The 13,356-nt window shown below is 37.5% G+C and overlaps 1 protein-coding gene across 10 annotated transcripts in view; it reads left to right on the top strand.

Annotated features, from left to right (window-relative positions):
- The first annotated feature begins 10,041 nt into the window (after positions 1 to 10,041).
- The window catches only part of LOC124163323 (protein lap4-like), a 377,957-nt gene continuing 374,642 nt past the window's right edge, over positions 10,042 to 13,356 (top strand). For 9 of the 10 annotated variants that reach the window (XM_046540142.1, XM_046540145.1, XM_046540144.1 and 6 more), the window contains exons 1-2: positions 10,044 to 10,359; positions 10,444 to 10,561. In XM_046540142.1, coding sequence (XP_046396098.1) covers positions 10,198 to 10,359; positions 10,444 to 10,561 — 280 coding nt within the window. In that variant the 5' untranslated portion in view covers positions 10,044 to 10,197. Of the gene's footprint in view, positions 10,360 to 10,443; positions 10,562 to 13,356 lie in introns of all 10 variants that reach the window. The other variant, XR_006865750.1, reaches the window with a different exon arrangement.

Raw genomic sequence — 13,356 nt, 5'->3', positions numbered from 1 at the left:
TGCATGTCAAAATAAATATGTACCAACTTTTATTGCTTTGATCGTGACGATATAGCTTTACTGTATGGACTAGGAGCTTTCGTTTTTAATACTAACTTTATATTATATGACTCCCTAATTTCAGTATTCAATCTCTGTTTAGGAACTGAAGTAGGTGGAAACGTCACAGCTGTGCTTTCATGTATTACGATGGAATAGTATCGATATTTCAGCTGCAGATTTGGAAAAAGCAGAGGGAGGTGATGGTGAATTTGAGGATGATGGAACAGCTGTGAAAAAGTGAATCTAGCGATAGTGAATCGTGTGGAAAGTGCTGTTGTGTCAGTTATCATTGTTTTCGTATCAGCTGATTTTAATGTGTAACTGAAATTTTTATAGACCCTGAACTGTGCCGTTATACTGAAAATTAATTGTGTGAATAACTTGCTTGGCTATAGAGGAAACAATTTGTATTGAATTCCACATGATATGTATTGCGTTTATGATGTACATGAATATTCCATTAAACGTTTGTGGTGAATCATATTTGTTCGGAAACTTTATTGGTGTTCGGAGAAATCCTTTGTTTTCAAGCAAGTAATTCAAGTCGACTGCCCCTGTTATAATTTAGTAAATTTTAAGTTTTAATTGTAGAAGGTAGCGAATAGTGGGGAAAATAATTTCGACGCGTTGCATATATTTGTATATACTGTCCAACTGAGGAAATGAACGGCTGATCAAAGTATATGGTATTATTATGGTAATATATGGTTTTCATTGAAAGCTATAACAATTATTATATTTGGCGAGTTAGTGTGTTAACACAAGCTTGAAATTTTTCAAGAATAGACCTCATAGCCTACATTGAGGATATTTTTAGTAGCAAGTCAAGTGATGAAATAAAATTATGAGTTGTACATATGAGTAAAACGCGGAAAATTTGGGCTAATCGTAGTAATTCTTTGCATTAATTGTTATTGTTTTCGTACTGTCGATGAAGCAAGCTTGTGCTTCATATATTAAGCTCGAATGTTAATTTCTAACCAATTCACTTAACTAGTTAAATATTCATCACTTATGCTACTATTATTTAATTAAAATAAAGCAGATATCATTTTATTTTTGGCTATTATTCCATTTTTCAATACTGATTATGTTACTTTAACCTCAGAAAAACAATCCGACATCGCAATGCGCACGTTTTCAGGGTTGCAAGACCGCGTAATATTATAGCAAGCCTACCGGTTGCAATACGCCGTTCAGAATAGTGAATTGCTACGGGCCTATGCTATTCTGAGAATTACGTCTTCCGGTGTAGTAAAAACACGAATTGCAACCGTTCTGAATACCAAATAGCATAGGCGTTGCAATACGCTATATTATAGCAACATCGGTTGCAATATCGAAGAATAGCATAATGCAATTCCATCCAGAATAGCAGCCTAAGTATACTATTTTAAGATACGATTTAAAATGTGAGCACGAATTGAATAATTATTGAGGCTACGAATTTATATAAATGAGAGGTATGGACTCTTTTTTCGAGAGTGGCCAACTCCATCCACGGTTCTTTCTTACGAAATTAGAGTTATAAAATTGGACCCTCGTCTTGAAGTTAATATTTATCACTGTTTTCATTTATCTAAATGTAAAATCTGACATAAAAGTTAATTGAAATGGATTCGTAACGATAATTTCAAAATGAAGACAGTGTTACAAAAAATTTCCTTAGAAGTGGCGTGAGAGTGAAGAAAGGGTCTTAACAAGTTTTGGAGGAGAGACAGGATAGGGATATTGTTAAGGTGATGATGATGATTTTTAGCCAAGAGGATCGGTGGAGAAGTCCTCCATTACAGGGAGGGCTTCAAATTTTTTTATTAAAAAATTGGCTGACCAAAATTTGCCACCTCCTCCTCCAAAGGCAATCTGGATTCAATTAAGAAGCTGGCTGACATAAAAAGTGAGTGCTTAATTACTCAACTCAATACTAGATAGCTTGACAACATGAATCGCATGATGTTGATAACTAAAGCATATGTTTTATTTCAGATTATGCTATGAAGAAATTGGAGGTAATTGAAAAGGAATTCCTGAAATATGTTGGTATAAAATTGATAAGGTGGAGTTAGGGTAAGGGTTTATATTGTTCATGTCTTGGGGGGATAATTATTGTTGTAAATAGGTACTTCATAGTTAAAATGTATGTACGTATTCATATCATAATATTGCGTTATTTTTACTACTTTATGAAGGATGGATTTTATTTTGCTGAATTAGAAACCTCTGCTGAACTCCTTCATTAGGAGTATTGAGGTGGGGGTGTTACAATTTTAGATGAGACAACCACAGGAGGTTTCATTTATCAGAAAGCACCTGTTTTATTCAATGATTTAACTATGATTTTGTGGATGTTTTTATGCTCATCAGTTGAAGTCATCATGATGAATTCTGCTGAATTGATCAATAACTGCTGGATTTAACAGTTACCTACTGTTAGTTTTGACATTGGTCCCAATTTACTGTTGGATTCAACAGTGGTCCCACTTAACTTTGGAAATTTTCAACAGTTTTTTAAAAATACATAGTTTGTAAGAGTTTTTCCGCGAAGGGTAGTGACCTATTAAGGGAGGCGACCGCGGCAGTTGCACAACACACATATGCTGGACATATTCTTGAGGAAAAGTTCAGTCCTTCAGGGGTTTGCCTATCTCTGGAAAGTGCACTTTGCTTGCAAGCCTTTACTGCATTTCAACCAATTCAACTCTTAAAAAGCTCTCCCTTGACAGCTACATATATACTACACAATGCCAATGACCAGGCAAAGCATACATTCAAATGAACCTGCGGTAGAATTTTGGTACCATCACCAGTCATTCCTCAGAATTTTTATCTATAAATATGTTGCCTTTGACCACGATAAATGTAAAGTTGTTATTTGTATGAGTCACTTGAGGACCAAAATCTGAAAGAGGTTAGTTACAATTCTCTTTGAATTTTGGTTAAGTAGCTTTGGTTTTTGTCTGTGCAGGTATTCTTCTCAGATGTATGTTTTTTTTCAATGTGTATGCAAATGAATCGTTGAATTAAAATCAGAGCTGCTCTGCTGTGACTTACCAATGTACCATATGTTCCCTGGTCTAGATTCTAAAATATGATTTGTACGCAAAACAACCCATCCTCGGCTTCCTCCTTTTTGTGTCCCTTATATTGCAGATTGTCCCTCGAAGGATCCTTATTGGACCCGGGAATGTTATAAACCCATGCTTCCAACGTCACAAAGACAGTTAATGAATTTTCATCCTCTCCCATTCCCTTTATCCCTTTGACCCTCCTCCCTTCCACACTTATGCTCCTCATATGCGGGGGTATCTCAATACCGAAACTTTTCTCTCTCAACCATGCTGGAGTGGAGGGTGATGATGGATTTTTTATCTGGTATTCCCTCTCGACCACTATACCAATGCAACCCTTCCCCAGACTTCTTTGTGATCTCTTGTATCTCCTTCCCAGGTTAAATCTCTCTTAATACTAGGGTAACACGTTACCCTAGTGTACGTATGTAATGTACGTGTGGCTCATTGGCGGGTCATACTCTTGCCAGACAGGATGGTATCAGGCGAAATGGCTGACATTCCTTAACTCTTTTGCGCTGGACGTTGGGTGGAGCCGACAGGCCTTTTCATCAATAGAAAGCCTGACGTTGGGTATAGTTGTGGATTTTTCAACGCAAACTCTCGGTCGGCTCTAGCTGACAGAATCCGTTGTGAAGTGGTTATATTGTCAATAGTTTTTTCAATGACATATTTTGTCGCATACTACAATTTTTTAATACTTTGAAATGAATTCTTCATTTTGTTCTGTGCATAAGCAATTTTTAAGCAAACTTTTAGAGTTAAAAATAACGGACTTCTGGACTTATTACCTTGTATTTACTAACTTTTTTAGTTATTAACGGTAGAAACCTGTTAAAAATTCCACAATGCTTTAAAAATGTTTGTAATTCTTTTGGAAGAATAAATTATTGATAATCAAATAAAATGTTTGGTAGAAAAAAACATGGGTAACGCAATAAGTTGACCGTGGATTCATGCTATGACAGGGTTCGAGGGTGTAGTCCAGTGGCTGGGGTAAGGGTCGGGCACCCCGTTGAGCTGAGTCCTAAATCTGAGGGACAAAAATACCAGGGTAATTCCACCCCAAAAAAGAGCTCTGTGCAGAGAGGTTTAAAATATTCTCATGCTACTCATAGCACGGAAATCGTTTTCCTATCGTAGGTGCCGGCAGGAGAGGGTCAACTTAGTCCACCACGTATGATCGTTGCAAATGTGGTGGTATGCTATTTTCTAAAAGAAAACGTTATATCAGTGTGCCACTCCACCCTGCTCATTGATGTCACTTCAGAATGGAGTTTGAGATCTGGTTATTTTAGCCTCTGCATTTTTCAAATTTTGCTAACCAACAATCTTGTTATTATTTGGGTCTGTCTGATATAAAAAGAGAGAAGTAAGGGAATCCAGGTCATTGTGGTGGCTAGTGCATTGGCTTAAAATCCTGGCAGTGGTGGAAGGAAAGATTGCCCAAACTCTACCTGAGTGCTTTGTGAAGGACACTTCCAGTAAAGTACACTCCATCCAGTGGTGTAGCCACAGGGGTGTTTCCAGGTTACAACCCCCCCTCTTGACCTTTTGAAAGAGGCAACATAAACAAGTAAGATGAACTCAATCAGGGGCGCAGCTAGGAATTAAGGCTGGGGGGTTTTAGGTGCAGCTAATACCTGGGTGTGTGGGGGTATGGTATACCCACCAGGATAAGCGGTAGGTGTGAGATTAATAAATTGGGGAATTTTAGGATAAATGGTTCAAAATGGTGAGTATTACGGCTTTCTGAGGGATATTTTATCAATCCTTACACTATTCTATTAGTAATATCAATCTAATTAAGTGAAATGGATTAAACTTAAAAATTTCTTTGATCTCTGGGGGGGTTTTATCCCCCAAAACCCCCCCTCGCTGCGCCACTGACCTCAATGAATAAAAACTAATATAATTTGATAAATACTTGGATAAAATTACTGTTATAGAGTCCTAAAAATTATGTTTTCAACATCAAAAATTTCCATGCCCCCCTTTGAATTTTGCATACATCCCGGAAGGGCCCTGAAATCTCAAACCCCCCCTCTATTGAAAATCCTGGCCACACTACTGACTCAATATATCCTATGGGACGTTGACCCCCAGTACCCTTTACATCTTTCATTAAGAGCAGGCTAATGCCAATGCCAGGTTTCTCTACACCTTCCTTACCTAAAGCTAGCTCTAAGATACAAATGACTTCAAGCATTGGCTGCCTTCTCCAAATACCATACAAATAACAATGTAAGTGTGTGCAAAAGAGAAATGTGCCTCCGATTTTGCAAAATATCTGCAAGTGGCCATCATAGTGAATTTAACCAATTGATTCCTTATTTAGAAATTAAGAGAGTAAAATTGGATTTCTTAGAAATTCTTGAAATTGTCACTATCTAAAAGATAATTATTTTGAGCAAGTAATTTTACTATTGTTCACTGTTACTTCTTACTTTCAGTTACCTATCCCTCACTCACCATTCCCTTTCCCTCCATCCAACCTTTCTTAACTTCACATTAATTGCCATACAAAAAAATTCCCCTGAACCAGAAATCGAACCACAGACCTTTGGCTTTCCCGGCCACTGCACAGACCATTACATTATCCAGGTTCTTTAGTTTCTATGGCAATTTTACCGAGGGTCAATGTTGCTAGGTGTTAGGCCATTGCACTCCATCAAGGATGGCAACGGAGGGATGGCAAGGTAGTAGCAATATGGTCTTAGCAGTGGCCCGCAAAGCCAAAAGTACAACATTAGATTCCCAGTTTGCGTCTCTTAGAGATCCCTCATAATCAGTGCTTATTCTTTCACCTCTTCTTGTCACAACCACAGAATTTTCTTTCCCATACCCAACTGAGATGTATGTATTTATACTCCTGAGATATGTTAATTGTTTAATCCTGATCAGTCTGATCTAGCAAATACTTGTATTGGAGATTAGAGTAGGTACTAGAAACAATTGGATACTTTCTTTAAACTATTCATCAAACCCCATGCAGAAGCATATGATAGAAGTAAGAGAGTTACTGAATGCCAATTAATAGTTTTCTTGTATGAAATATTCCATAATAGGGTGGTTTCCTATTATTTTTTTAATGTCTAAATCGAAAGATTATAACTTCTGGAGTACGCATTTCACCCTCTTAGATTTTTGAATGACTATATCTATTTTTCGCAAATAAGCGAAAAGTTAAAATTTTTTTCAAGCGCGAGAAAACGCGACGGCTAAGTAGGAATGATGGGAAAAATCCGTGTGACGTCGTTCTGGTTCCCGCTGCCGCAAGTGAGGTGACCTTGGGGCGAGGCTTTGAGCGCTGATACGACGCAGGATGCTAGCAGATAGCAGAGTACCCAACTAGCTGGTAGCGCTTGCCTTAAATAAGGAATATTAATACCTTATCAAACGAAGAAAACTTTCCGACCTTAGCCAGCTTTAATAGGTGATTATTAAGACATGTTTCCCTGAGCTCTGTGCCTCATGCATGCATTGGTAATCTCAGACTATGTAAAACTCCTATCTACTCGTGTAGAAACTAAGTCCCTGTGACGCCACGTGGAGTGGCATCGCATGGGCGCTAATCTGGCCTTTTTCAAATGCGGTTAAAATTGACCATTGCCATTCTTCTAAACCCGCATTTCTAAAACCAAATAATTTGTATATTATGAATACACTAATGGTGGGTTACGAATCGCAACCAATGCCTTTTGTTTTCTTTGATGAAGGAAACTACCCTATTTGAGGATATGCACCAGTATCCAGATGAAGATTGACAGGATGAAAATAGATTAACTTATAGTGATAGACATCGTTTTTACATTTTCCAAATAGATATTTTGGTTGATGCAAGTGAATCATTTTCTCAGTATCTGATAAACAAGGTGTAATTCAATGGGCTCTACAACCTTGTGAATCCCAATTCATAGGGCCAACAGTGAGCCCGAGGAAAATTATACTTATATGTTTAGAGGATAATGATTGAAATGCAGCATAGAAATGAATGCTGATTGTTCTCTCTATTCCATACATGATAGTGATTAGGTTGTGAAGTCTTGGAGTGACATTCATTTTTCTTCTCTTTTGACCTCTGTTTCATGTGGATTTTAGATACCTAGTTCCTTATGGAAATCAAATATTTATGTATGTTTTACTTGTGTTCATAATGAGATTTCTTGATAAATTAAACCTATTTTTGCAATGAGTGATGTTCTGAATATCTTTAAAAACTCTATTTTTGACCCCAAAGCACCTATAGAAGAACCACCGAGAGCCGTACCAGGATATCTCCATAATTTTGGAGAGAATATTTTTTGCCAAAGTTAACGAGCAAAAGACCTAGCAAATGCAAGCATTTCTTGTTTTGATGGGTGTTTGATTTGTTTTCATAAATGTTATTGATCTAGGTTTCATGCCACCCAATGTGACTGGCATGAAACCAGGGCACATTTGTTGCTCAAGTTTATCTCCTTGAGAGTAACTTTCATGTATGACCAGTGATGTACTGTGGAACACTTTGCTCACTGTATAGAGTTGTTACCATGATTAACTTACTGCCCGTCAGTAGCTCAGTTAACCATTCTGGCTGTGGATTACTCAGCAAAAGAGAAAGCAGTAGTGAGTAGTGTTCACCCTGGACAGAGATATTCCCAGTCCCGGAATTTTGTATCCAAGTAAATCATTGTGGTGAAATCTCCATTACACGTTTGAACTCAGTCCTTATTTTGTGAAAGCATCAGGGTGCACACACAAATATGGAGGGCCATTACAAAAAAATCTGTTTGAAAAACTCATTAATAGACCTTATGTCCAGAGACAAGAAATGCATGCAGAGTAAAAGCCAAAAAATGATGCGAGGGCAAACAATACCATCATACATGGCAATTGTATTTAAAGTACCACCACCCAGGGGTGCAGCTAGGAATTAAGGCTGGGGGGGGGGGGGGGGGGGTTTAGGTGCAACTAGGAATTAAGGCGGGGGGAGGTGTTTGGGGGTATGGACTACCCACCAGGATAAGCGGTAGGTGCGAGATTAATTAACTGCGGAATTTTAAGATAAACAGTTCAAAATGGTGAGTTTTACAGCTTTCTGAGGATATTTTATTGATCCTTAGATTATTCTCTTAATAACGTCACCCTTAGATTATTCTATTAATAACGTCAATCCAATTAAGGAAAATAGATTAAAATTAAAAATTTCTCTGCGCTCTGGGGCCACTGCCACCACCAATGAAATTATTCACTTTCATCTGGGAAATTCAGCAGATTTAATCATCTCCGGTAAACTAAATGAAAAGTATTGAAGGAGAAAAAACTTCCACCTTATAAGACGAAGAGCATCATTCTTGCCAATGTGATAGCCAATGCTTGATTTTTGGCATTTCTCACTCATTTAAAAACATTTCCCCTGTTAGTTTAAACTGTTTTCGGGTGGACTTAAATGCCAACTTTTCCTCTCTGCTAATCTTAAGAATAGCAGGGAAGAAAATTTCTTAGGATTATGTAACTGGGAAAGTATGCTATTCTACAAAGCAGCAAAAATTAATGAATGGTGTGCGATTTACAACGTCATGAGCAAGAACGTAGTAAGGAATATGTGGGCACGGAAAAAAATTAACAATGGTTAATGGTACCCCCCTGATGACAGAACATGCAACCAGATTGACCACATGCTCATACAGATATAACAGACAAACCAGTAGGGAGTTGCTGCTGGGTCGGTGACAAGGTATCAGTGCACTTATACATATTGAAAAAATCATTAATTTACAAAAGATTTCTTTAAAGAATTGGACAATTGAATTTCAAATTTGACAAATGAAGTTTTTTCGATTATGAAAAGTGTTAAAATTAGTTTAAAATCCTTTACTTAGTACCCTGTTTGTAAAAAATTTTCCACCCTGGTTTTGGACCACGTCCCCCTGAATGAAATTCCTGGCTACACCACTGATTGTAATTCATCTTTATTGGACAAACTTGGGACTAGAAAGTCCCATCTTCCATTAAACCCCTAAAACTGTAAAGCAGCAACAACGGATGGTGTGTAAAAGACCATTCCATGAGGAAGAACATAATAAGGAATATGTGGTTACAGAAAATGGTATATGGTGCTCACTTGATGGCAAAAAATGCAACCAGATTTCAGCAAAATAATGCAGAATGAGATAGAAACAATTTTTGTGTGTATCATTGAATGACTAGTAAAGTCATGAGTTGGGATGACATAGAGTGCTTTACATTCATCAACACAAGTCGACTTGTGTAGCTGTTTTTGTGTTCTATTCTGTGTGTGTCGCCGACTGTTGTGACACAAGTCAACAAACGATTACGGGCAGGAATTTGAGAGTTATCACCAGTTTCCGTGAGTTTACACTAATCGAAGCGTGAGCCGCAGGAATGGAAAGTACCCATAGTTATTACTTTGTTTAAGTATACACATCTCCTTTAATAAATTACATGATCATAATATGCTAATTTTTATTAATTTTTTCTAACAACTAGTGTTTTAAACAGTAGATACAGACATATTTAGGAAAAAAATAGACCTAAATGAATTTAATATGGCTAGAACTCAAGGTCGGTAAAAGGCTAGAACTAAGTTTCGACTAACGCCACTTTAAATAGACCGCGCCGATAGTGGGCATACATAGTGGGTCCTTAATATTGATAAAAGATGTCGCTAAGATCGTTTTCAGGCTGTAGCTTGCCAGAAAAATAGCTGTGTGAATTTAATTTAATTTCACAATGATAAATATGAAATCAATAAATTTACACTAAATATCTTTACATGCCTCAGGGGAATAAAAAATCAACTTAAATTTTTAATTTAATCAAAGAATTTCATTTTTGTGATGTGGAGTGGTGGATTTTGGAACTAATATATCTTAGCTCCCACTAGAAGTTGCGTTTTGTGCCACCGAATCCCTCGGCATGAGGATATCTGACGTCACGTATTCAGTTTTCATGTTTGAACCTGAGATGGGTGTTGTGGGTGGTGTGAATTGTGTCTCCGAAATAGGACGATTTTTTGTTCCGTCTTAACTCCAATAGTGTACAGTTTTGGATAATGCCCTCTTGTGTGTACTCCTAAGGAAATATGTTTCGTTGTATTCCAATTTTTAAAGGCTGCAATCGGCAGATCGAGGCAGTGGATAAGCGTCACTGTTCACTCCCTTCTGTCCCGGAAGATATCATGAGGTATACAAGGAGTCTAGAGGAACTCCTCTTGGACGCTAATCATATAAGGGATCTGCCGAAGGTGAGCAAAACGTATTAATATTGTTATTAGATGTATGTTCTTTAATGTAATGTTGAATTACAAGTCGATACTATTTTTCTGTAGAACTTCTTTCGCCTCAACCGTCTGAGGAGGCTTGGGCTAAGTGACAACGAAATCAGCAGACTGCCAGCTGATATACAGAATCTTGAAAATCTTGTTGAGCTGGACGTCTCGAGAAATGGTGAGTGATTTTGATATTGTTCATTCCACCATAGACCTGCATTGCGTTAATGTTCTTTAAGAAGTTTATTGTGGCCATACAATATGAATTTGAGAAGTTGTTGTCATAGGTGCCGCACCTACAATTTTAGATGTTTCGAGGATATTTCAGTGATTTTGATCAAATAGCTGATTGTATGATAGTACTCCTCGTGAAATATAATTTATTGCGTCGATTTATCACGTCGGTACTAGGCAGCTCCCATACAGTAGGTAACGGAAGAAGAACCGCAGGTAGTCTAATTTATGCGGTGCCAACTTGCTAATACATGTTAATGTTCAGTGAATAATTAATTAATTCGTTGGTCTGTTAGTTATATGTGACCATTTTCGTGTACATTTCTGATTCAATGCTTAGGTGGTGAATTGAGCTATCTGTGAAAGTTTGAATGATTGAAGTACATGTTTCGGCATCAGTTTTTGAGGAAGCATTACGAATTGTCTCCCAATGATAAAGTAGTTGCATCACCCAAGGGATGCTTTTGTGATAGCTTTCATGCTTTAAGTATGTTTATTTGTCTGCGCTGTGTACCTTTCGTTTGATAGTTCGCTGCAGTCATTGTAATGTGATTACGTTGTTCGAGCAGTGGGCGAAGGAAAATAAATGTATCGTACAAATTATAGTGAATTTGGCGCGACCTGACTTATGATATGATTCAAAGTAGTTAGTATTACTTTATCTCCTTATCCACTTATGCATGCATGGAAGTCGGTGAAAAGAGTTAAGTTATGAAATTATTCATCGTAATGTGATTGTGTGGTGAAGAAATTTTTCTGTTCTTATGGTGGCCATTATCATTTGGGAAGCTATTATTTAGGGTTCCAGGATCTCGTTCGTGTTAGTACCAATCCTCTACATTTAGTTGATGTGGATTTCAACGTTTTCATTATCGTGTTTGCAATGATATACCTTTTCTCGTATGTGATAATGTCGTTAGCTGAGACATTCCTCATGATTACAGAAACTAAGTCATCAATGGGAATTAAAAGTATTCTTTTGGCAATTCGGAAAGGGCTCAGGTACTTTCAAATCTAGTTACCGGACTTATTAGAACGTGCTATTTCTAATTTTAATTTTTTTTGTTCGAATTCCAAGTTATTATTTCACTTGATCTTGGAAAATGCATGTGATAGGTTTTGTATTTTAATTCCCTGACCTGTTTTGCTAATGTTGTGAGGATTGGATGTATATCATTGTATTACTTTGTATGGGTGCACATTCAGTTGCTTATCTTTGAATTAATTTGGTTTATTCATTGTGTTGTAGAGTTACGCATCGCCAATTGGTTTGATGCCATTTCAGTTGCGTATCCATCATTGTGTGCATTTTTAGTTGATGCCGGTAGGTATATGCTTTCTTTGCAAATGCTGTAAAGTCATCGTTATTAGTGTAGGCATTCGTTTACATTTACTTAGCTTGTAGACGGTGTTTGCATGATAATCCTTATGAAAATATTTGAAAGGAATATTTTCATGTGAGCAATTCTTATTCACATTACCTATCTACTTTTAGCTGGCATAAAATCGAAGCAATTTTTTTCAATTTGCCTGAGTTAATTTGAGTCGTTTGCATGATGCTCTAGATTACTTTGTCGTTAAATTTTGGCTATGGTAATTTAGGGAACCACTGGGCTTTGTACTAGGAGACTAGAGTAAACAAACCAAGATGTGTTTACTCTTCCTTTTGGGTTTAAGATTACCATGATATTTGCCACTGTCATGGGCCAGCATTGCCTCGGAATGTTATCTCCCTATTTATGAAATTTTGGTTGTTAAATCAAGTCCTAAATAGTTTGAATTTTATCATCTCCGTATTTTGACCCCCTTTACATCAGGGAGGTAATGGTTATCTCGGTAACGGCCCCTCTGAATGTGAGGAGAAGGTTCGTATTTTATGGCGTATTTAATATTCCTTTTCATGTCAAGGGATTCGAGTGAGCATTATGCAAAACCATTGTTCGACTTGTGGTTGTAGGTTTTACTATACGTAAGGTCATGGCGTGACCTTGGAGTGCGGATTGATGTGAGAGTGATTACAGGTGTCAAAAGCGTTTTACTTACCGGGTAGTTTAATCAAGGTATGCTTATGGAGGGGCTCCGTCATCAACTCATTTTTTGGCCTAATTCGCTTCTCGGGATCTCTCAGTATCACGATGAATCACTGCTTCTGTGTATCATTCCGTCATTCCTTGATCACGCCCAGTGAAAGCGATTGCCAAGTCCTCGTCGGCGTGGCTGTGAATTGATGGACGTGACTCACAGCCGAGGATTGTCGCGGCGGAAAGTGACGATCATGCTCTTCAACGAAACAAAAACAAATCTCTGTGGTAGATGCCCGCTCGTAATGAAAGTGGAATATGCTTGTACATTACTACTGTATAGCAAGGTCAGGTATGAAGCTTATTGTTAGCCAATTGCGCGGCGTATTTTACATTCTCAGCTCTAATTCCCGTTCACGCATTGTGACTGGTTTTAAAATAAGTAGATTTGTTCATATTAAAATTAGTTATTACATATAGTTGTGTTCATTTTCTCCGGAATCTCTCTTGATGTGTTATTCAATGGTTTATAACCGGGTGATTGATTTCACCGAGCCTACTTTTCTGCCATCATCTTATAGCGCTTCAACGTGAAGATGATTGCAAGGAAAGTATCGGTGCAGCTATCACTCAGAACAATGCCCTGAAACTTATTATCATACCAACTTCTGGGACTTATAGGTTAACACAAATATGATGAATATCAACAATCTAAATT

This window comes from Ischnura elegans, chromosome 8 (assembly GCF_921293095.1).
Source record: "Ischnura elegans chromosome 8, ioIscEleg1.1, whole genome shotgun sequence".
Classification (NCBI taxonomy): Eukaryota; Metazoa; Arthropoda; class Insecta; order Odonata; family Coenagrionidae; genus Ischnura; species Ischnura elegans.
The sequence above is the reverse complement of the archived record's forward strand: the minus strand, read 5'-3'. Positions and strand labels throughout refer to the sequence as shown.